Source organism: Brugia malayi, assembly GCF_000002995.4.
Source record: "Brugia malayi strain FR3 genome assembly, contig: Bm_v4_Chr3_scaffold_001, whole genome shotgun sequence".
NCBI lineage: Eukaryota > Metazoa > Nematoda > Chromadorea > Rhabditida > Onchocercidae > Brugia > Brugia malayi.
In genome coordinates, this window is record NW_025062477.1 from 12,467,349 (window position 1) to 12,489,634 (window position 22,286).

The 22,286-nt window shown below is 22.0% G+C and overlaps 3 protein-coding genes across 3 annotated transcripts in view; 1 reads left to right on the forward strand and 2 right to left on the reverse strand.

Annotated features, from left to right (window-relative positions):
- Positions 1–6,295, reverse strand: part of Bma-unc-13 (conserved hypothetical protein,hypothetical protein) — a gene marked incomplete at both ends in the record, with an annotated part of 64,131 nt that extends 57,836 nt beyond the window's left edge. Inside the window, 4 exons of the mRNA XM_043080962.1 lie at positions 848–921; positions 1,732–1,831; positions 5,640–5,669; positions 6,274–6,295. Of these exons, the coding sequence (XP_042936896.1) occupies positions 848–921; positions 1,732–1,831; positions 5,640–5,669; positions 6,274–6,295 (226 nt within the window). The remainder of the gene's footprint in view (positions 1–847; positions 922–1,731; positions 1,832–5,639; positions 5,670–6,273) is intronic.
- Positions 6,296–16,979: 10,684 nt separating this feature from the next.
- Bm4826 (RIKEN cDNA 5830427H10 gene, putative) lies at positions 16,980–18,305 on the reverse strand (the record flags this gene model as incomplete). The annotated part of the gene is made up of 3 exons (XM_001892656.1): positions 16,980–17,243; positions 17,547–17,769; positions 18,217–18,305. 3 exons carry the CDS (start codon positions 18,303–18,305, stop codon positions 16,980–16,982), a joined length of 576 nt encoding a protein of 191 aa, XP_001892691.1.
- A 1,307-nt stretch (positions 18,306–19,612) lies between these two features.
- Positions 19,613–21,895, forward strand: Bma-xpa-1 (XPA protein N-terminal containing protein; the record flags this gene model as incomplete). Its single annotated transcript, XM_043080963.1, has 6 exons — positions 19,613–19,686; positions 20,109–20,206; positions 20,318–20,444; positions 20,777–20,942; positions 21,440–21,571; positions 21,752–21,895. 6 exons carry the CDS (start codon positions 19,613–19,615, stop codon positions 21,893–21,895), a joined length of 741 nt encoding a protein of 246 aa, XP_042936897.1.
- Positions 21,896–22,286: the final 391 nt, after the last annotated feature.

Consider the following 22,286-nt stretch of genomic DNA (forward strand, 5'->3'; position numbering starts at 1 on the left):
GAATCTAAACACCAAAATGAATTAATCATTAAACTGAATTAGGTAAAACAGAAAAAAGAATCAGCCATAGACTTTACTGTATCAATGATTGCTATTTATTACAAATGTAAACAAACAAACAAATAAATAACTAAATGATTATTTAAAAAAAAAAAAATTCCTTTTTTTAAAAAAGAAAAAAACATATAAACATAGATATAATACAAATTATGATATAAATTAAAAGTTTGAATTTGTTAAAATTTAAATAATAGAATTTACTAAAATTTAAAACAATCAACTATTATTAAAATCAAAAAGAAAATTACTAAAATCTAAATTATTAAATTCTACGCTATGTGAAAAAAAAAAAATATTCTATACGTCTTGTTTACATCTATTTATCAACACGTGGCTTTATTAGACGTAATGAAATAATTCATTAAAATTAAAAATGAAATGAATTTTTCACAAAAATATATATATATCCAAGGTTTGGTTTTTTTTTTCTTTAGTTTACTAAAAATTTAATGACAGATAAAATTTATAGAAATTTAAAATATTTTATTTGAAATTATTTAATTTCTTTCCATTAAAAAATTATTATTTTTTTTATTCAAAATACTTTTAATTCCTTTTTCTCCTATTATCCACCCTTTATTATTTTACATATACTAATTTAATTGTTCATTATATTAATTTGAATTCAATTATCCTTAGAAAAGATATAATTCAAAATATAATTTTTGCATCATTAAATTTGAAATTATCTCATGAATACACGCAGAAAAAAAAAAAAAAAAAAATTTTTTTTTAAAAGAGAAATTAAACTTTAAAAGAAGGATGAAATGAAAAATAAATAAATTACCGAGAAGTTTATCCCAAAGGACACCTTTATTCCAAAGTTCCAGTAGCATACCATTATCAATTCGATTTGTTTCACTATAATAAAAAATAAAATTAACAATATTTTAACCAGTTCATTATCATTTTATCAGTTAACAATCAGTGATAACACTTGCTAATTGTTTCATTTTCAATATTTATTTCATTATCATTTCATTAATTACTGATAACATTTATTAATGTATTCGATAAATTTCATTATTTTTCACTGAGTTTTTATCATTTTAAACTGCTAAGACAAAATGATATCATTCAATAAAGTATTTGGCTAATTTCAGCTAATTTCTATTTTAAATAATAATTTCCAACTGAATATTTAACATTTTATCAGTTTAACAGTTTAAAAATAACATTTGTTAATGTCTGTTCTATGTATCAATTATCAGTAATTATCATTTGCATTAATTAGCACAAATTTAAAAAAGTCGGAATGAAATGATAATTTTAGTGATAATTTTGATGCTAATTTTTCTTTCATCATTTTTTGTTTTGACAAATGTTATCAGTTTTATTTGGCCAAAGTTTTTCGCTCCTTTTCAGTAATCGTTATCAGCTAACTTACTTTTACTTGTTTACTTACTTTATCTCACTTTTTACTTTACCAATTACTTATTTACTTAGTTCATTTTTTTACTTCACCATTACTTATTTTACTTTACCAAATACTTATTTACTTACCTACTTTACCATTTACTTATTTACTAAGTTTATTTTACCAACATTCTTGTTATTACATATAACTAAAAATACACATATAACCATGTGCATACACGAATTAAAAATTTAAATTATTAGGATTATTAGAAAAGATTTTTTAAAAAAATAAAAAAAGAAGATGGATCGAACAAGATGAATTCTTGCTCCCAGCATGGTTGATTGCCTTTTACTGCTATCGTTGTCGATTTAACATTTTGTAATTTAACTACAGCATATGAATTGAATTCATCTGTAAATTAATATCAAATTAAATTGTTAAAAAAAAAATTTTTTTTTCATTGTTCAAAATTAAAATTAAATTTGTTAAAAATTTTTTTTTCTTTATTAAGAAATAAACGAAAACTAATTTGCTAAAAATTTTGTTAAAAAAGAAAAAACATTTGAAAAATCTTTAAAAATAAATTGGTGTCAATATTATGCATAAAAAGAGAAAAAGAATTTAAGTTAGTAATAAAAAATTTACAAAAAAAAAAAAAAAAACAAAAAGGAAAACGAAAAAAATGTAAATAAATGGAAATAGAATGAAATTGATCAATTAATTTTATTATTTTTTTTTTTTAAATTGCAATTGATTTTAGTCATAAATTAAAATTTTTACTGAAATAATCAAAAAAAAAAAGGAGCATAAAAATATGTTCTGCTCATAATAATTCTAAATAATATAATAATTGGAATAGTTTCAATTTATTTAAATAAAATTTCATTTCTTATAAAGTACTAATCAAATTTGATGCATAAAACATTGATTAAATCATTGAAAATAATCTTAAACATTACTAAAATCTAAATTATTTACTTATTCTCTAATTTTATTTGTCTCTAATATTGAATTTTATTAATTTATAAATTATTTAAATATTGAGATGTGATAAGATAATATGCATGTAACATATAAAGAAGTATTTAATAAATTTTTTGAATAAAAAAAAAAAAAAGAGTAATTTTATTACTCTAAATTTACTAAATTACAACCTGAAATGATAACATTTTGTAAAGAAATAGAATCGACAATTTTGAAATAACATAAGCATCATTAAAACAAATTAATTAAAAAAATTAAAATAAATTTATTTCGAATTTTTCATATGATACCAAAATTTTAAAAATTCTTACAGTTTGTGCGAATACATTTGAAATGATAATTAAGAAGATATCAAGTAAGTAAAAATGAATTTGAAATTAAAAAAAAAAATTAATTTATTAATAAATATGAATAATTTATTTTATACAAATTTTTGAGTGCAAAATTTTTTCTAAAAATTTTTGTGCTAACTGAGAAAGAAGAAAAGAACATTATTTATTGTAATATTAAAACACTTCTGACATAAAAAAAGAAATCGTTAATTTATGAATTGCCTAACAGTTGAGCAAAATGATAAGAATGATAACTGTTATCAATGTAATACAACATTCAAAATACTTAAATAATGTATTAAAAATTTAGAAAATATTTTGCTAACATTCGTTGACAATAATTACTACATTCATCGTTTATTCAGCTTTTTTTTTTTAAATTGTATATTATATGTGTGACAAAAATTATCAAAAAAACCTTACCCTAAATAAATGATAAGCTGATAAGAACCATTATTACCTTATCATTTCTTTTAATTAAAGTTCTTTGATAAACATTGTCGGCGTATTGTTTATTTCACTAGCATTTTTTTTTTTTCTTTCTTTTTTTTTATAATCTTTTTCATTTATGAGTACAACTTAACACTTTCTTGTGGTGAAAAATAAAAAAGTGGAAAAATGGAAAGAAAAAGATTATAAAATTAAATTTAAATATTTTGAATGAATGCATTGATTGATAAATTTGATAAGGTAACTCTCTAAACAAGCAATAAATTAATTTATTGTGAAAATTATTTTCGTTTCATTTCTTCTTTTTTTGCTAAATAAACAAAAATAAGATGAAAATAAAAAAGAAAAATTGCAAATAAATATTTAAATTGGTGAGTTATTAAAGTAAATTGATAAGATCAATTAAAAATTACCAATAATTAATAAAAAATAAAAAGCGAAAAATTTAAAGAAATCTAAACAGAAATATGATTTTTTTATTCCAGTTATTCATTAATAATAAATATATCATTAATCAATTTTGCTCATTCATAATAAATTACTCAAACCAAATTTATTAAATTGTTATAAATCATTTCATCTCATAAATAAAAAAAAAAAAAAATTAGACAAATTTGAAGAAACAAAACGTAATAAATTTTTTTTTTGTCCAAAATAATGATTATTTTTTGTTTTGAATTAAATAAATTAGTAATGAAATTTAATTTCAAATATTTTTCACGAATAATTACTGAGAAAATTATTTAAAATGCATGCAGGAGTTAATGGGAAAAAAAGAGCAAAATTATTTTTAAAATGATATTTTGATGCCCTTTTCTCTTTATTCCTATTAATTATTTAATTACTCAATTATTATTAATTTTGATAAGTTCGTAAGCCTTAATCAATGCATATAAAACTGTCAAAAAATTGTTTTAAAAAAATTTTATTAAAAAATTTCCATTATTCCTATTTTCTTCTTATTGTTAAAATTAATTTATAATTAATGCATTGAAAAACAAAAAACAAAAAACAAAAAACAAAACACAAAATACATATTATATTGCATGAGAAAAAAATCATAAATTTTATTTTTTTTTTTTTTATTTTTCACAAATATTTCAATATTTTCTATTTTTGATAAATAATATTTTCGTGCATTTATCTTATGCTAATCAAACTATTTTAAACTAAAAAATTTTTCAGACTTTTTATTTTCATCATTTTTCTTTTTTTGCAAAATTTTTTGAAAAAATAAAAACAAATCCTCGTTGATATTTAATGATGCAAATTTATTTTTTATTTTTTGTTTCGGTTTGAAAGGAAAATCTTTCAAAAATGTCATAATTTAAAGTCAAAAAAAATGGAAAAGAAAGGAAAAAAAAAAAAAAGACAAAAATTTCAATAATTATGAGTAAATATTATTTATTTTAGGTATTTTTATTGCGATAAAATATTAGTTAACATTACCGCCAATAATTTTACTAATATACAATGATTAGGAAAATTTTAAAAAAATTTTATCGATTGATTAATGTATGATTTATTTGATAAAGAATAAAGTAATGATTATTTAATTATGGTCATTTAATGAAATAATATTTAATTTAAAAAATTCATTTCAAAATTTCTTTTTTCTCTTCTTTTTTTCATTTATTATTTTTATTCTCTTTTATATTCTTCTATTACTATTATATATATTCATTCAGTAGACCTAAAATTTTTTTGATAAATTTTATTCAAATTTTTTAGAAAAATTTTAGCAATGATTATTTATAAATTATCAGAAGAATATAATAATTGTATGAAAACATTTGCTATAGCAATAAATGTTCAATTAATAATTAGCAAAGGTAAAGTAAAACTGACAAATATCATTTCTTAAAAATTTTATTTAAAATTTATTAAAAAGTGAAAAAAAAAAAATTATATTACAGAATATTTGTTGTATCATTTATCAACATGCATCGATAATTAATCACAAAAATTTTCATTCATTTTTACCTATTCATCAAATATTTTCTCGAATAATCTGTAGATTATCATTAAATGAATACATTATATTAAAATCAGTGATACTAAAAAGTAAAAAAAAAAAAAAAAAACTTATTTATTATTATTATCAAAGTATTTATTATCTTAATGATATTTTTCATTAAATATGCTAGAAAAGATTTTTGATTTTATGAAAAGACTGATAAAAAAAATAATTAATGACAATTATGCAATTTTACCTTATTTTTTTTTTATCAGTGGCATTAAATGATACATATAAAATATATTGTTCTATAACTGTTAACAATTTAAAAAGATAAATTTTAGCTAAAATCAAATTTAACCAAAAAAAAAAAAAAAAAAGAAAATGAAATATAAAAATTAAATTCTAGAATAAATATTGAAAATAGCAATTAAAGAAGGAATTAATAATAGCATAATTATAAAAGAATAATTAATAAGATTGTTTACTAACTAACCTTGCGATCCTTGAAGTCGTGCCTTTCGGACTGAAATATTTCCTTTTATTGTTTATTGTTATAAATATTAATAGTTTATAATACTTTTTACTTTATAATACTTTTTCTTTAATTCATTTTTTAATTTACATATTTACAGTTGATATTTTTATTTATTGTTTGGCGCCTATTTTTTCTTTTTTTGATTTTATTACATTTATTGTCAATTTTTTATTGCTTGCCGTTTTTTACTTATTTACTATTTATTATTTATTGTTTACTGGTTATTACAGACCATTGTAAATACGCATATATGTGCATGTGACACAACAATTTTTGTCATATTATTATCTTATTTTCATACTATTCATCCATCACTTTTCTTATCTCTTAAACTGATATTTTTGTTTACTGTTTATTTATTTATTTGTTTATTTTGTCATATTATTAGTTTACTTTTTTTTTCTTCTCTTTTTTTCTGATTTTTGGTTTTCCAAAGAGATCAAACAATAAATGATCATTTAGCATATTTCATTAATGCTTATAAAATATTTATTATAGAATTTCATTTCCCTAACAAAGGAATAATTAATGTTGTTGGCAAATAAACGATTTTGATAAAAATAATAAACATAAGATATACATATACACTTACTGGTGACGCACAACAGTGACATACTGACGAAGCTGTTAAAGTAATTTCCTTTTCATGACATCCTGTAAAACAACGTCAGCAAAATATTAGTGAGGGAATCAACCGGATAATAGCACTAGAGTAGTAGTAATAATAACGATAGTAATGGAAATATTAATAAATAATAATAGTAATATTAATAATAATAAACAATAATAAAAGTAAATAATGACAATAACAATAATAATAGCAGAGAACGACGACAATAATAATAATAAATAATGTTAACAATAATAATAATGATAACAATAATAATAACAACAAACATTAATAATAATTAGTGATAATAATAACAACAATAATAACATAGGAAATAATGACAATAATGATAAATAAATAATAAAAATAAAATAGTAGTAAATAACGATAATAATAAATAAATAATAATAATAAAACAAAAGTAAATAATGATAATAAACAAATGGACTAATGAGCAAACACACACACACACTCATATAAACATACACACATACACCCACCCACCCACACACACACACACACACACATACACCCACCCACACACACACACACACACATACGTAGACGTATAAGCATAGAGAGACAGACAGACATATACAAATTGAGAAAAGAAAGAATGTAAAATTGGTAAAATGTTTCGTTATAGATTAGAAAATATGTAAAAGTATGAGGAGATTAAATGGAAAAGCTATAGTGGATAATGCGATGTGATGGAATATAGAAGAATGGAATGAACTGAATTGAAATGAATTGAAATGAATTGAATTGAAATGAATTGAAATGGAATGGAATGGAAAAGAGAGAGACATATGCTTTCTACTCTACTACGAATGGAAGAAAGACGAATACGAATTCTCGAGCAGAAGTTTAAAGCTTCTCAACTGCGACATGCAAAAAAGCATGTCGAAGCATGTTATGCATATGTATGTATGTATGTATGTATGCATGTATGCGTGTATGCATATGTATGTGTGCATGTATGTATGTATGTGTGTATGTTTGTATGTATGTCATTAACGATTCTTCATCAAAAATATGATATAAATATAGGAGAAAACAATCATTTTTGACTAAAATAGACGCAAAAAAAAAAAAAAAAAAAAGAAAAGGAGAAGGAAAAAGAAAGAGGGGAAAAAGCTATATATGACAAAATAGTGTAGGAATAGAGTTAGTCAGTAGATTGTTTAGCTAGTAAGTTAGTAAGTTAGCTAACTAGTTAGCTAGTATGCTAGTAAGTTAGCTAGTTAGATTGAAAAGATAGAGGAGTTAAAATAGATAGATGAATAGCTGAATTTTATTTAGAATAGAATAGATAGAATAGGTAATTAATAATACTTACTACTACTAACTGTGCTATATTTCTTCCTTTTGCTTCTTTCTTTCTTTCTTTCTTTTTTTTTTTTTTTTTTTGTTTACTAAGGCTTTAAAATCATTAAATCAGTTTATTTATTTATAAACTTTTCACTTTATTAATTATTTAAATTTCTTTCTGTGAGAAAAGAAGAAAGAAAGCAAATAAACAATAAAAAAAAAATAAAAGAATAAAATTGAAAAAAATGCAGCAACTATAGCCCAAACCGTTTGCTTAATTCATTGCAAATGTTTTTTTCCGTCTCTCTCTCATTTTTTTTTTCTTTTTCTTGGCTTATTTATAAAAAGCCTATATGTATGTATACTTTAGATATTGTTCCCATTAGATCAGGCCTTTTTAATAAATCTCTTAGATTAAGTGAATATTTTCATCCTATCAATTCATCTTTAACTCTTTCAAACTCTCCATTTCTTTCTCATTCATTTTATTGAAGCATTTTTAAAATGTATAAGTCTTGTTTTCTTCTTTTTTTTTTTTTTTTTGTTCTTTAGGCCTTTTTATTATTCTTTTTTTTATTTCTTTCACTAAAAAAGAAAATATCAGATTTAATAATTCACAATATTTTGAGTTATATAAATTTACAAAGCTAATTTCATGTAATTTTGAAATAAAATTATTGCATGTTTTACTTTGTTTGTTTGTTTATTTGTTCATTTATTTATTTATTTAAATTATATTAGCCAATCATTGTATAATTTTATTCCATTTTTGTGCATGTAATTTTGAAATAAAAATTTTTTAATTTAAATAATTTATGATTAGCAAATAATTTGAGCAAATTCACTAATATTTCTAATGAAAAAAGAAAAAAAAAATAATCGCAGCAACAAACATTTTAATTGAAACTAAATGCTATATCAGTAGTATTAAGTATCATTTACTTTAAATTCCAATAAGGAAAATTAAAATATATTAATTAACAAGAAAAGAATATTATGACAATAATAAAATTTTAATTTTTGCCATAATTTAAATAAATGAACGAATCAGAATTGTCATACATTTGAATTTTCTCATTTTTTTTTTTTTTTTTCATTATCATTCTCAAACTGATTCGTTTTTATTTGTTATAAAAAAAAAAATGGAAATATTAAATAAATTCAAATTTGATTTTTTTACTATATATCATTTCATTCCGTATACTTTTTTATACAAAATTTCAATAAAATTTTTTAAATATAGCAATTAAAAAAAAATTAAAATTCCTTCCAAATGGTTCATTTCAAGATTTATTTTCAAACAGCATCCAATTCATACTGTTATCGTTAACTTTAATGATAGAAATTATAAAAATTTAATGCATGAAAGCCTCATAATAGAAAAGCATTGGCGGCATTATACAAATAGCGCCATTATTCAAATTTTAATATCACACATCTTTTGACCGAATAACTTTTTTGATGAAATTGTTATCAAAAATAAAATATAATTTTAAAAAATTTTGAAAGGAATGAGAACATGAAAAAAATTGTATTCAATAAATTTCTTTTATGAAATAATCTTACAAAATGATCTCAAAAAAAAAAAATGTATTTAAATGTATATATATTCTGCTTAATAATATGTAAATATATAACAATTTTTACTGATTTATTCAATTACAGTAATAATTTAAAAGGAAAAAAAAAGACATTTACTAATATTTAAATAGAAAAGCATTTAAGTTAATAAATAAATCAATCAATCACTAAAAATTATTATATAAATTTGATTAAAAATTTTTTTTTTATCAAAGGAAATTTTATATCAATCAGTAAGTTTTTGTTTTTGTCTTTTATTTATAAAACATAAACAATAAAATAAATGGAAAAAAAATGAAATAAAATGGATTGAGAAAGGAATAGAAAAGTTTAATTTAATGAAAAAGCTTATATTCTTTGCTTTTTTCTCTCCAATCAAAATGAATTAGCACTTTTCCATGAAAATATAATTAGATCCAAACGAGAAATATGAATATTTGTTATCAGTGATAAAAGTATGTGTATGAGTGTGTGTGTGTGTGTGTGTGTGTGTGTGTATGTGTGTATGTCTATATTCTATAAGTATTACAATAAGAATTTATTATTAATTATTATTATTAATTTATTGAAATATTAGATTTAAGATTTTGATAAATGTTAAAAATACATTTCAATGAATATAATTGGAAATATTACAAAATTATCTAATTTTTTTTTGAGAAAATAATTATAAATTAGCTGTAATTGGAAATCTATTTTTGTTAAAATTATTTTTTTATTCGTTAAAATTTTATATAAAATATTTTCAATTTCATTTTTAAATTTCAAAATAATTTGTGAATGCAAAAAAAAAAAAATTGCAAAAACAAAATGAAAGCATATTAACACTTTTTTTTTTGATTTAATAGTATCAATTACTTCTTTTTTCCTTATTTTTTCCATTTATTTGATAAATTAAACATTTGCTTAAAAAATGTTTAAAGTTTAAATATATTAATAATTTAATGAGAAAAAAGGAAAAAAAAAAACAGAAATGAAGGAAAAGTGAAATTAAAGCAATTATATATTAAATTTAATATTATTTAAAAATAAATTTTTGTTTTTTTTTTTTTTTTTTTTGAAAGATGGAAGAGAAAAGAAAAAATTAATTTAAATTAAGTAATTGAGAGAAAATGAAAAGAAGAAAAAATGGCTAATGAAAAAAAAGAATATCAGTTTAATTTCACCGAAGTACTGTTATTATCATTCAATTAATGTTTTTTCTTTTCTTTTCTATTCTCAAATTTAGTACTACCAAATTAAAATACAAAATGGAAAACATAAATTTAAAAAATAAAATAAAAAAATTATTTTTTATTTTGGCTCAAAAAAAAAAAAAAAAAAAAAAAAAACATTGAAAGGAGGAATGTTAATAATATCCCATTGAAAAATAAAATGCTAACAACTATTGTTTGCTTTCAATTTTAAAAAAAATTTTTTTTTTTTTTTTTTTTTTTTTTTCTAGTTAGGTATTTTTATGAAAGTACTTAAATCGTTACGACCTACTGCCGCTTATTTTCAAAATAATGAGCAAAGTAATTTGTTGGCTTTAAATATTTGAAGCAAAAAAAAAAAAATTTTACTTCAAAAAATGAATTTACAGATTCATTTTTTTTTTTAATTTCAAATTTAAATAATTCAATGTGCTTTAATATTATTTATAAACAAAAAAAAAGGAAAAGAAGAATGATCTATTTATGGAAATATATAATTATGAACAAATGTATAGCAAAAAAAAAAAAGTTATAATTATGATTATGCAGTAGTTATTAAAATGAAAAATAATGATTATAAAATAATTAACAACAAAACTAAAAATATTTTATGATTGCAAAGGAAAAAAAAATTTCTCTGAAAAAAACTCATAACAAAATTAAAGTTATAATTGTAAAAAATACAAATTATTCTGTAATTTGAATAATTTCAAATCAATTTTATCATGAATGGAAATACATTTGAAAAAGAAAATGGCAATTCAACGACTTATCAAAGAATGATCAAAAGTTCATATTTTTCATCTATGATAAGCTGAAGCTATTTAAGATTGCATAATTTAGGATTAAGATGTGAAAGGAATAATGATTTTTATCATGATTATGATTATAATGTTAAAAAAAATAAATAAATTTAAAAATCATTAGGTTAATTTAGAAAAAAGTTAAAATTTAATGTTTACTGTGATTTGATAAATTGCAACCCCTAATTAATTATCAGTTTCGGATAAAAATTTGAAACGAAATTACAATTCCAAAATTTAAATAACAAGGGAAAAATGTGAAAAAAAAAAAAAAAAAAAACGAAATAATTAAATGAAAAATTCAAATTATTGAAGTTTATAAAAACAAAAATTATAATTATTCAATTACAATATGTTAGAAAATAAAATGTATATAAAATAAAAAAAAGTAATATAATATACTAATTTCGTTAAAATTGTGAAAATTTCCAAAAAATAACAATTATGGTTACTATAGTTACGATTAAATTGTTTATATATCTATCATAGAATATCGAAATTTTGAAATGTTTGTCATTTAGAAACGTTTGTAAATTTAAAGCAAAAATGATGTGACAAATTTAGTTTTTGTATAAATTATAAAATAGTTTGAGATACTAAATTTAAAGATATGGAAAAATTTGGAATGAATTTTTGCATCAAAAATAAATGAATGAATTATTGCAGGGTTCTGGCAATTCATTAAGTGAATAAATTGAAATTTCATTTAATACTTTGCCGATTTCACTTTTTTTTCTATTTAAAAAAAAAAAAAAAAATAGTAAAAAATTAAACAAAAAGAAAAATGCTATTTTCATTTTTACATTTTTTCCTTGTTTTAGCAATTTTTTTTTTTTTTAATAAAGTTAAAACGAAAAACTATTTACTAAATTAAAATAAAGTAAAATGAACAATTAGAAAAAAAAAAAATTGAAAACTACTCGAAAACATTTAGCAATTTGATTTTGAACATTTTTCTTTTCAAATGATAAAAATGAAAAGAAATCAAGGAGAAAAGTGAAAAAAGGAAAAAAAAAAAACGAAATCATTTAATTAATTATGAATGGTAAATTTTTTTTTTTTTTTTTCTCATTGGTTGTAATAATTCATTCAATGGAAACGCATTTATCATTTTTTCATTTTTTTTTTCTTTTATTTCAATATAAAATTTAAAATTAAATTATGACCTATAATTGCTATCATTTACTATTTTAACATAAAGAAAGATGGCAGTGATAAAAATTCTTATCAATAGTGATATCAATTACAAACAACTTTTAATTAAACAACATAAAGTTGAAATTATTTTGACGTAGGAAAATAATTATATCAGCCATTTTTATTTTACAATTATATCATTCAGGAATAACACATGAATAGAAAGTTAGTATGAATTAAACATTAGTGAAATGATAGCGAAATATCATTTGAGTCAAAAATAATTAATAAATTATAATAGCTTCGCTTTTGATATACATTTTCCTTTATCGAATATTAGTAATAATAATAATAGTTGTATAATAATAATAACAATGACAATAATAATAGTTGTATAATAATAATAATGAAAATAATAATAGTTGCATAATAATAATAATAATAATGACAATAATAATAGTTGTATAATAATAATAATTATTATAATAAGTGATAAATAATAAAAAATCAATAATGGATAAAAAAAAAAATGACTAAATGAAAGTTTTAAAAATTTGTGTTTTCCATTCATTCAGTAGACAATGAAAATTTTAGAGACATTTATAAAATTAAGCACAATTTAATTTCTCATTCTGTGAATTCTTTATGATCATTTAAATCCCTTCATTCCCATTTAAAATAATTTTAATTTCAGCATTAATTTTCACATGCATTTGTTCGTTTTTTTTTTTTTTTTTGTTTTTTTGTTCACATTCTATTGAATTAAACATTTTTTTCTCTTTTATTAACAATGTCTATCTTTTAAACAACAAAATTTCAACTTTTCATTTTGGAAAGTACAATTTTTACAGGAAAAGTTTTAATTTAATTTCATTTCAAATTATCATTTTAATTGATACGACAAATGACAAATATTTAAGTTAAATTTGTTAATGTTGTTCCACAAAAAAAAAAAAGAAAAAAAATTGCATTTTTAATTAATAATTAGCAAGTGTGTAAAGCAAAAACAGATGCAATCACTTTTATAAAAATTAATGATTCAATTATCTGTTAACAGACTATTGGCGATGGAATTCAATTTAAAATAAAATTGAATCATATTTCGCTTTTAAAAATGAAAAAAAAAAAAGGAAAAAAAGAATTATTCTGAAAAGAACCAAAGAAATGATGCTTAATTAGGTACTAATTAAGGAAAATATGAAATTTTAAATAATATAAATTTACATTTTAAAAAATTGAATTTAAAATAAAATGAATTTAAAAAAAATGAATATTAAACTTAACAATTTTTTTGATTAAAGATTTTATTTGGCGACTGTGAATGGATAATATTTATTGCAACATACATTAATCGATTGATAATACATTAATCGATTGATAACGAAGAGCAGTTGAATGAATATTTAATATTTAAATTATATCAGAAATGAATAATCAAAATAAATTTCAATGAGAAAATAAAGCTAACGACTTTAATGCAATTGAATTGAATCAGTTTAATGAATTTAATTGATGCTAAATTTAAAAAAAAAAAAATGATATACATATGATTAAAATGAATTCAACAAAAATTTGATAGATGCATTTGAATTCCTTTAATCATTTTCAATTTACATAATATTTTTTAAAAAATTTACAATTTAGAAATTAAAATTTTCTTTTTTTGGTAAAATTTTATTAATATTTATGATGTAGTTTCATTTTAGATTATATAAAACAAGTCATTTGGAATATTACTATAAAAATTAGTATTGAAATATTTTATGATATTGTAGATTGTCAATTTTTATTTTTTTTTTCTTTCAATTCGAAAATTTATTTTCTGTCATTGACCACAAAAATTTAAGTATTCATTCAAACATTAACCTATTATTTACTTCAAGAATATTGAAATTTTTATGATCACATTTTAAAAGAATACTTTTGTAAACTGAAAAGGAAAAAAACAGTAACAAAAAAAAAAAACAAAAATAAAAAAAAGAAAAAAGGAAAAAAGGAAACGAAATAATAAATATCAAATTGGAAATATTCTGATTTCTTTTCTTTTTTCTATATTCAAATCATTTTTGAATTATATTATGCAAAATGTGATGCAATAGCTGCAGTAAGTACAAATTGAGCAATAAAAATGATACTTAAAAATTAAGAATTCCCCAAACTAAATTTTTTTTTTTTAAAGATTTATCTGAAAACTAGAAATTTCCCAAAGCTAATGGTTAACTGGTTCAAAGATCATGCACAGATCGATTGATGACTGAACCAATTTGATCTAAATAGTTTGAGAAACAAATAAACAAAGCTAATTAATTAAGTTGTCCAAAATTTTTAAATCAATTGTTTCGAATTAGTAGCACTGAAATTTGTTTAGTTAAATGTAGTTTAATCTAATAAATGGATTTAATGAATTTATTCTTAGCATTGTTTAATCCTAGCATAATCATTAACAAATTCCATTTATTTACCTTTCAAAAACTTGTCATTTTTTTCTTTTTGAAATTAAAAATCGAAAATATTTTTTTTTCAAAAGGTATTACTTTTGCACAAAATTTTACAACAAATTATAAAAACTCAGTTTTCAGCACCAAAATTTGAATTACAATAGACAAAACTTTGAAGCATATTTCATTACAACTTTTATTTGTTGAATTGAGCTTCATGGCTAAAGCATTACTAATACTTATATGAAGTTAAAAAGTTTAATGTTTTAGCAATTATTCTCGACTTTTGATATTGCTAATCAAAATTACACGAATGAAATGTACAGGGTAACAAGTGAAAATTAAATGGAAATTAAATTATTGATTGATAACATTATCAATTGAAAGTGATATGAATAGCAACGAGTTCACTTCATTTGATCATAAAAGATTTGTCCGAAAAAGAAAAAACCAATTTATAACATATCAAAATAACACTGTAATTAACTCACTCATTAAGACTAAAGATTATTTTAATTGAATATTTTTTTAACGAAATATGAAATTGTTTCACAATTACATCTCATGTAAGCAATTATACTTATCCAACATTCATCTTTCAATTGTAGCTGAGTTTATCTGCTTGTCTAGAAATTTTCAATCATTTCAACTTGTCTAGAATTTTTCAATCAAGGGTGTGGGTATTGTTTTTTATGTTAAAAATCACTTCTTTGTTCCAAATTAAATCTGTTTATTTTCTTATCTAATAGCCATTGTTATAAGCAAAACTAATTTCTAAAAGAGCAAAGGTCATCTGATAGCTGTTTACTTCTCATAGGTTTACTTATGCAATCATACGCTATACGGCTTGTTACATCCTTTGTTTGAGTCACTTTTTTTCTTTTTTTTTTTTTTTGATACTAACAAGCTAGATATCAGCTGCTTACCACTTTCACTTAATTCGATTCATTTAAATTTAAATCATTCCATTAATTTATTTCTTCCTTTTCATCTCATATTCGTAAATCTTTAAGTCATATAAAATTACCAGCATACTGTTGCTTGCTATAGACTGAATAGGACTGTATCTTTTTCATTGCCAGTAATCATCTGATAAATAATGATAGCTAGAAAATTTATACTAGATTATTTCTGTTGAACAATAATAATTAAAAATACAATAAAGCAATATTGAACGATAACAAAATTATAGAACATCAAAACACATAACATAATCTGATAAATATAATCTGCGTCATTCCAAAAATCTCGGAATGAATGGCTCATACATGCAGTTGCAAATATTTTTCAAAATAATTTAAGACAGCAGAAGCAAAAGAAGCAAGAAAAACAAAATATTGAAACGGATTTATAAAAATACATGGAAATTTGTCAAGTTCAAAGTGATCTACTGCATTTCTGCTACACTGGTAGCAAAGTTATATATTTTATTTTATTAAACTTAAAACCTCAAAAGGAAAGCTGTATAATTAGGAAAAAAACGGATAGATTAACAAATAATGAGAATGATCTTGAGTTGAGCTAATAAAAGTAAAAAAAAAAAACACGTTTCTAGTGAATTGAAATTGGAGAACTAAAAGTTTGAAAGTGTAACAACCATCATCAAATAGTTAGATGATCATCAATTGACATAAAAAGTAAATTTAATAACAACAACGTGTGACCCAAAAATTATCACGGAAAAGTTTCATTTTGAATCAAAAGAAAGAAAAGAAAAAAAAAATTAAACTGTTTAACTCATAAAGGAAAAATAAATAAATAAACCAAATTAGAGAAAAAAAAAAAAAAAAACAGTAAAAAGAGAAACTAAACTGTTTCAATGCAACACTCCTACATGATTTATGCTTCGGTTGATGCAATTAGTTTAGGATTGAAATTCGTCCATTTAGTTAACTGCGAATAAATAATGAGCTTAGCTTTCAGAACTTGAAAATTATCGACTTTAAACTTCTATTCAAGATTATATTTTTGAATAAGCTATTCGATTGCTCATTTTGCATTTAAACTGTTCCTCAAATTTCATTTGTTCGAGATGTAATATATCAGCAATTAGCTATGATTCAGGTAACTAAGTACAGCATATCTGCATAAAAAAAAACAATAGCATATCCATTAGCTGAAGATAATTTACGGGATGATTCAGTAGACCAATAGAAAATATTAAAACTCAGGTATCAACATATTTCATTCCAATAATTAAAAGAAATGAAATATCTAATCATAGACTATTCTTTCTTCTTTGGTGGTTGCCAAGCTGATATCAAATGATACGAGAAATACATGGCAAAAATATGTATCTGCACGGCAATCAAGAAAAAAATATACCAAATAATAACCATTGGAAAAGTTCCACGAAATGTTGGTGTTTGACTATTTTTCATGTCACGCAAATAATCAAAAAGTTCTGGTAATTGTCCACCAATACCTATTGCACACGGTAAAATTCCCATAATAAACTGTCCATAGTAATGATTACGTAACAAATTTGACTGCAAATTATTACATACAAACTTATAAGCCTTTAAACAAAAAAACAAAAAACAAAAAACGATAGATTAAACACTAACTAAATATTATCATCGATTAGAGTGGAAGATTTATTTGTACATCAAATAAAAATATTGCAAAATCAGCTATGTATTGCATAAATGAGCACTGTAATAAAACTGCCATACGAAAGTATAAAATAATTCTAATGCTCTATTTTCATATTTAAAAAATTTTTTGCTTTAAAATATCACTTTTGCTACAATACTTTGCTAACAAATCTTTCTTAGAGATGCAATACTGACCTTATTTCGTTTAAACGACATCATAGCAAATATTGATGGGATGAATGAGAAACACCAGACATATTCCCATGGGTAGGCACTGGGCAATTGAAGAGTTTGATAAAACCGCCACCGTATGCCGAATTCTTCAACAAGTACTTCGCCGCCAACTTTAACCCACATTGTGAGTAGCACTAGGAAATGAAGTCCGAACAACAATTTCAAATACATTTTATACTGCGCACTATAATAAAACATTTTATAATTTTTTTTCTTATTTTTACAAATATTTTTATAAAATTTTACATATAACTTTATAAATAATTTATTAATTTGATTACCTCAATCCTATTTTACTTTCATTTTTTAAAGCAGTAATAACTTTTTAAATTGTTAAAAGAGAACAGTAGCTAAGAACTGTATCCAATCATAATGGAATTAATATTGCTTGCAAAAATAATGCTTTATCTATGCTTTTGCAATTAAACATATAACAACTTCCGTCAAGCAATTAGAAATTAATTTCATAAAAAACGTCTAGCAATTTTCCTGCTAAAATTTAATTTCGCATTTAACTATAACTTCTAAGATTTCATCATTTTTATTCTCTCCGTGTTTATCTATTTATTTTTTCTTTGCTTGCAAATAGATAGCTCAAAATGACAATATACATTTTTAAATGTAATAATACCTATAATGATAGTGTGCAGCAATTCGTTGTCGATGCTTGAAGTCTGTCCCATCTGTACCCACAGCTCGAGGACCAAATCGTGATGACATCTTTTTTCTTTTTTTTCTTGTAAACAAATCTTTTAAAGGGGAAAAAAAAAGAAGAATTAAAAGTTGAATTTCATAAATGATAAGTTGAAATCGTACAAAACATTAAATTCATGCACAATTAATCATATTATAAACTTTAAACCAATCAGTTTCTTTTTTCTTCTTTCTAATACTTTGCCATTTTTTTCCTTTTACGCTTACTTATCATTATTCCTAGAACACGCATACATTTACTTGATTTTTTTAATTTTTTTTTTTTACATTTACTTAATTTTATTTATAAAACGAGTGCTTGCTTTTTTGGTTAAAATAAAAATATAGTTAATCTTTTTATTGATATGAAATCGGTAATTGAAGTCAAATGTATACCATCACTTCCTGTAACACGAATTCTACTCGAATCCTACCCGAATTAAACCACATTTCCCCAAACACTTCCCCAAAAGAACATTAGAAAATAAAAAGCGGCCATCCATCAAATACCAACGTTTAAGCGACCGTAGCTGAAACGAAATTTCTCGTTTTTAAAAATGTTAACGAACTATCAATTCTTGGAATTTTCAAATAAAAGTTTAGTAAGTATAAAAAAAAATAAACAAAAGTTTAGTAAATATTTTCAAGAAAAAACTTAAAAAATGTTCCAAATCATATAATTTAATGGTTATTTCATACAAAAGTTTCGTTTTTTCTTTTCATTGATTTCATTTATTTTATCATTCATTAATTTTATTTACTTGTCCATTTATTTTTTTATTTTATTTTATTCGTTTTATTTTTTTATTTTATTTATTTGTTCTATTTATTTCTTTATTTATTTATTTTATTTATTTGTTTTATTTTACTTTTTTATTTATTCATTCTTTGTTACTCTCTTTATGCAGTTAACAATCGAATTATGAATTATGATACATTCTCTTGAATATTTCGTTTTTCATCATTCTAATGAATGTTAGCGCGATTATTTTTTGATAACGTTCCATTACTACCTACTCTTCTGCTATGTTTGTTTTCCAATAAAATATCAGTAATTCATAACAAGACAGCTGGATAGCTAAAATCATTATTTAATTTCATCTATTCAGCTGTTTTATTATGAGTTTCGATAAGTTTTATCAAGCAATCATAGAATGAAGAACAAAAATAAATATGCGATTGTTAGGAAAAATATTATGACCTGAACAAATTCGAAAAATATTATGACCTGAACAAATTCGAAAAATATTATGACCTGAACAAATTCGACATTAATAATATCATTTATTTAAAATATTATTTATAATAGTATTCCTTTTTCTGCATTTTAAGAAATGAAACGTCAACGATTGGATGGTCATATTAATAATGGTGATGGTCATATTCCATACGTGGAAAAGCTTTACAGGTATTTACGAGATTTCTAAAATGATAATATTCTGATATAATTAAGGTAATAATAGTCGCAAGACTACAACTGAAAGCAAATTTTTATTTTAATGTGATAAACAAATATTTTTGTGGCTATTGTTATTGCTTGGAGTATAAAAAGATTTATATACATCGAAATGAATAGTAATATGTTAAATGCAAAATTAGAATCCGTTATTCCATTTATTTCAATTGGAAGAAAATTTTGTAATGAATTAACTGATTATAAACTTTTGTGATTTTAGAATTTGTGCTTAAATTAAACAAAATAAAGGTTTTGTGTAGAAGTAAGGCTCATTTATATATGGACTGATTTTTGCGTGCTGTGAAACTTTTTTTTTTTTTTTTTTTCAAAGAAATAAAGAATGAAATTTGATTTTTTCAAAAAATTATTTATAGAAAAACACAAGAAAGTTATGAACAAGCTGGTGGATTTATGGATGATGATGACGAATATGGAAGAGTACGGGAAAGAATAGCGGAAGCACGTCAGAAACGTAAAATTTAGCTGACTTCGAGAAGCAAATTCGGGAAGTCAATGAATATTAGAAAAAATTAAAGGGATCTGCTTATGTTTAAATGGTATAGAAATCTGGCTGTAATTACAGGTGCAAATGAAGCAGCGGCTAATTCAGGTCCTCTGGTACCACCAGATAATTGTATCGATTGTGAAAAGCCACTGTGTAATTCTTATTTGTGGGAGAAATTCAATTATCCTGTTTGTGACACATGCAGGTTTGTTCTGTTGTTACTTTCATCCGTAGCTATGAACTTTGATATTCACTACTTTTAGCATAGTATATTTTTCAACAAACTGCAGCCATCGACTAACAAGCACTACCATACTGAAAGTCGGCCATATTTTGCATTTAAAAAAAATTGATAATAATAAGAAGAAGAAATGGAACAATGTTTTCACAAAATAAGAAGGGGAACTGTGACGAATTAGTCCGGTATCTGTCTGGTGATTATGCATACAGGAAACGGCTAGGTTAACATGTACCATGATTTTTGAAATAGATTTCTTTTCCAAAAAAATGGCCTATGTTTGAAACGGAATGTTTCAGAAATAGTAAAGGTGCTCACAAATTGATTTCACGGACAGAAGCTAAAAATCAGTACTTGTTGAAAGATTGTGATCTTGATTTGCGCAAACCAGTTTTAAGATTTATTTCGAAAAAGAATCCACACAATCCTCGTTATGGTGATATGAAGCTGTATCTAAAAGCACAAGTATACTTTAAAGTTTTTTTTTTCTTTTTTTTTTTTCATTGTCTAAAAAATTTTACGAATAAGATTTGTAAAAGAAGCTAAATAAGGTAAGAATGTTTAATATAGCTGATCATAGAGTATGTAAGAAGTAGTTTGTTTGAAGTTCACTGACTAATTTTTAATATTTTGGTTTAGCTGGTAAATTTGATGATGAACAAAAAGTAAATTCTTACATACTCTGTTTCTTACATGCTTGAAAAAGTTATTTTATATCAGTTGAAGATTTTTTTCTTTATATGTTAGTCTGTCTTACAAGCTGTACTTCCTAAACCAAAATATTAAAAATTAGTCAGTGAACTTCAAACAAACTTCTTCTTACATACTGTATGAGTAAACTCAAACTATTTATAATTTGTTGTATTTTATTTGAATTATATTTGAAGTATTTTATATTTATAATTTACTGCTAATGAAGTATATAGTTTTCGTTTGTTAGCGGATTTCATGAGCATTTGCAGTTGGAACAACGTTGCTTGGAAGTGTACGGATCAAAAGAAGAATTTGAAAAGATAAAGGAAGCACGTACTGTACAAAAAGAAACACGACTGGAAAAGCGATTTGAGAAAAAAATTAAAGAAATGAGACAACAAGTTAGATTTTATAAACTTTTTTTCCCTCAAAATAATATTTGATATATAATAAAGTTAGCAAAATCTTAATGTAGTTGAATTTCTCTCAAGCAACTTACTTAATACTTATTGTAAAGTTATACCAAATATTCTTATCTAGTATTTTTTTTTAATATTTCAATTTTATCTAATAATTTCCAGGTACATGGATCGAAAATTTTTAAATCCGGTTATGGTAAAGCTCATGATCATGTTTATGGTGATGAAACATATGATTCGGAAAAGGATGAATATTGGAAAATATGTAAAATATGTGAATATAAACTAACATATGAGAAGTTGTAACGGCAATTGTTCTTTTAGGAATAATTTGGTAATATCCTTTTTGCTTTAAAGTGTTTATTTTTTTATGTACAAATGAAAAATGTAATTTTCAAATTCAAGCTAAGATGCCAGTGAATTTAGATTTCAGTGTATGTTTGATTTTTTTTTTTCTTTTTTTTTTGTATTATAAAGGTACCATTATGTGATACATTATCTGTTTGGTTATGTCTCCAGCATTTATGATACAGCATAATTGAAAAATGTAATTTTGAAAATGATACGATACAATAAAATTGAAGTATTTCTCAATGATTTATTTACGTATAACATTAGACATAGCATATTTGCTTACGTATTGCACAATGTGTATTGTTAGAAAAATCTTACAAATGATCAAAAACTATAAATTAAC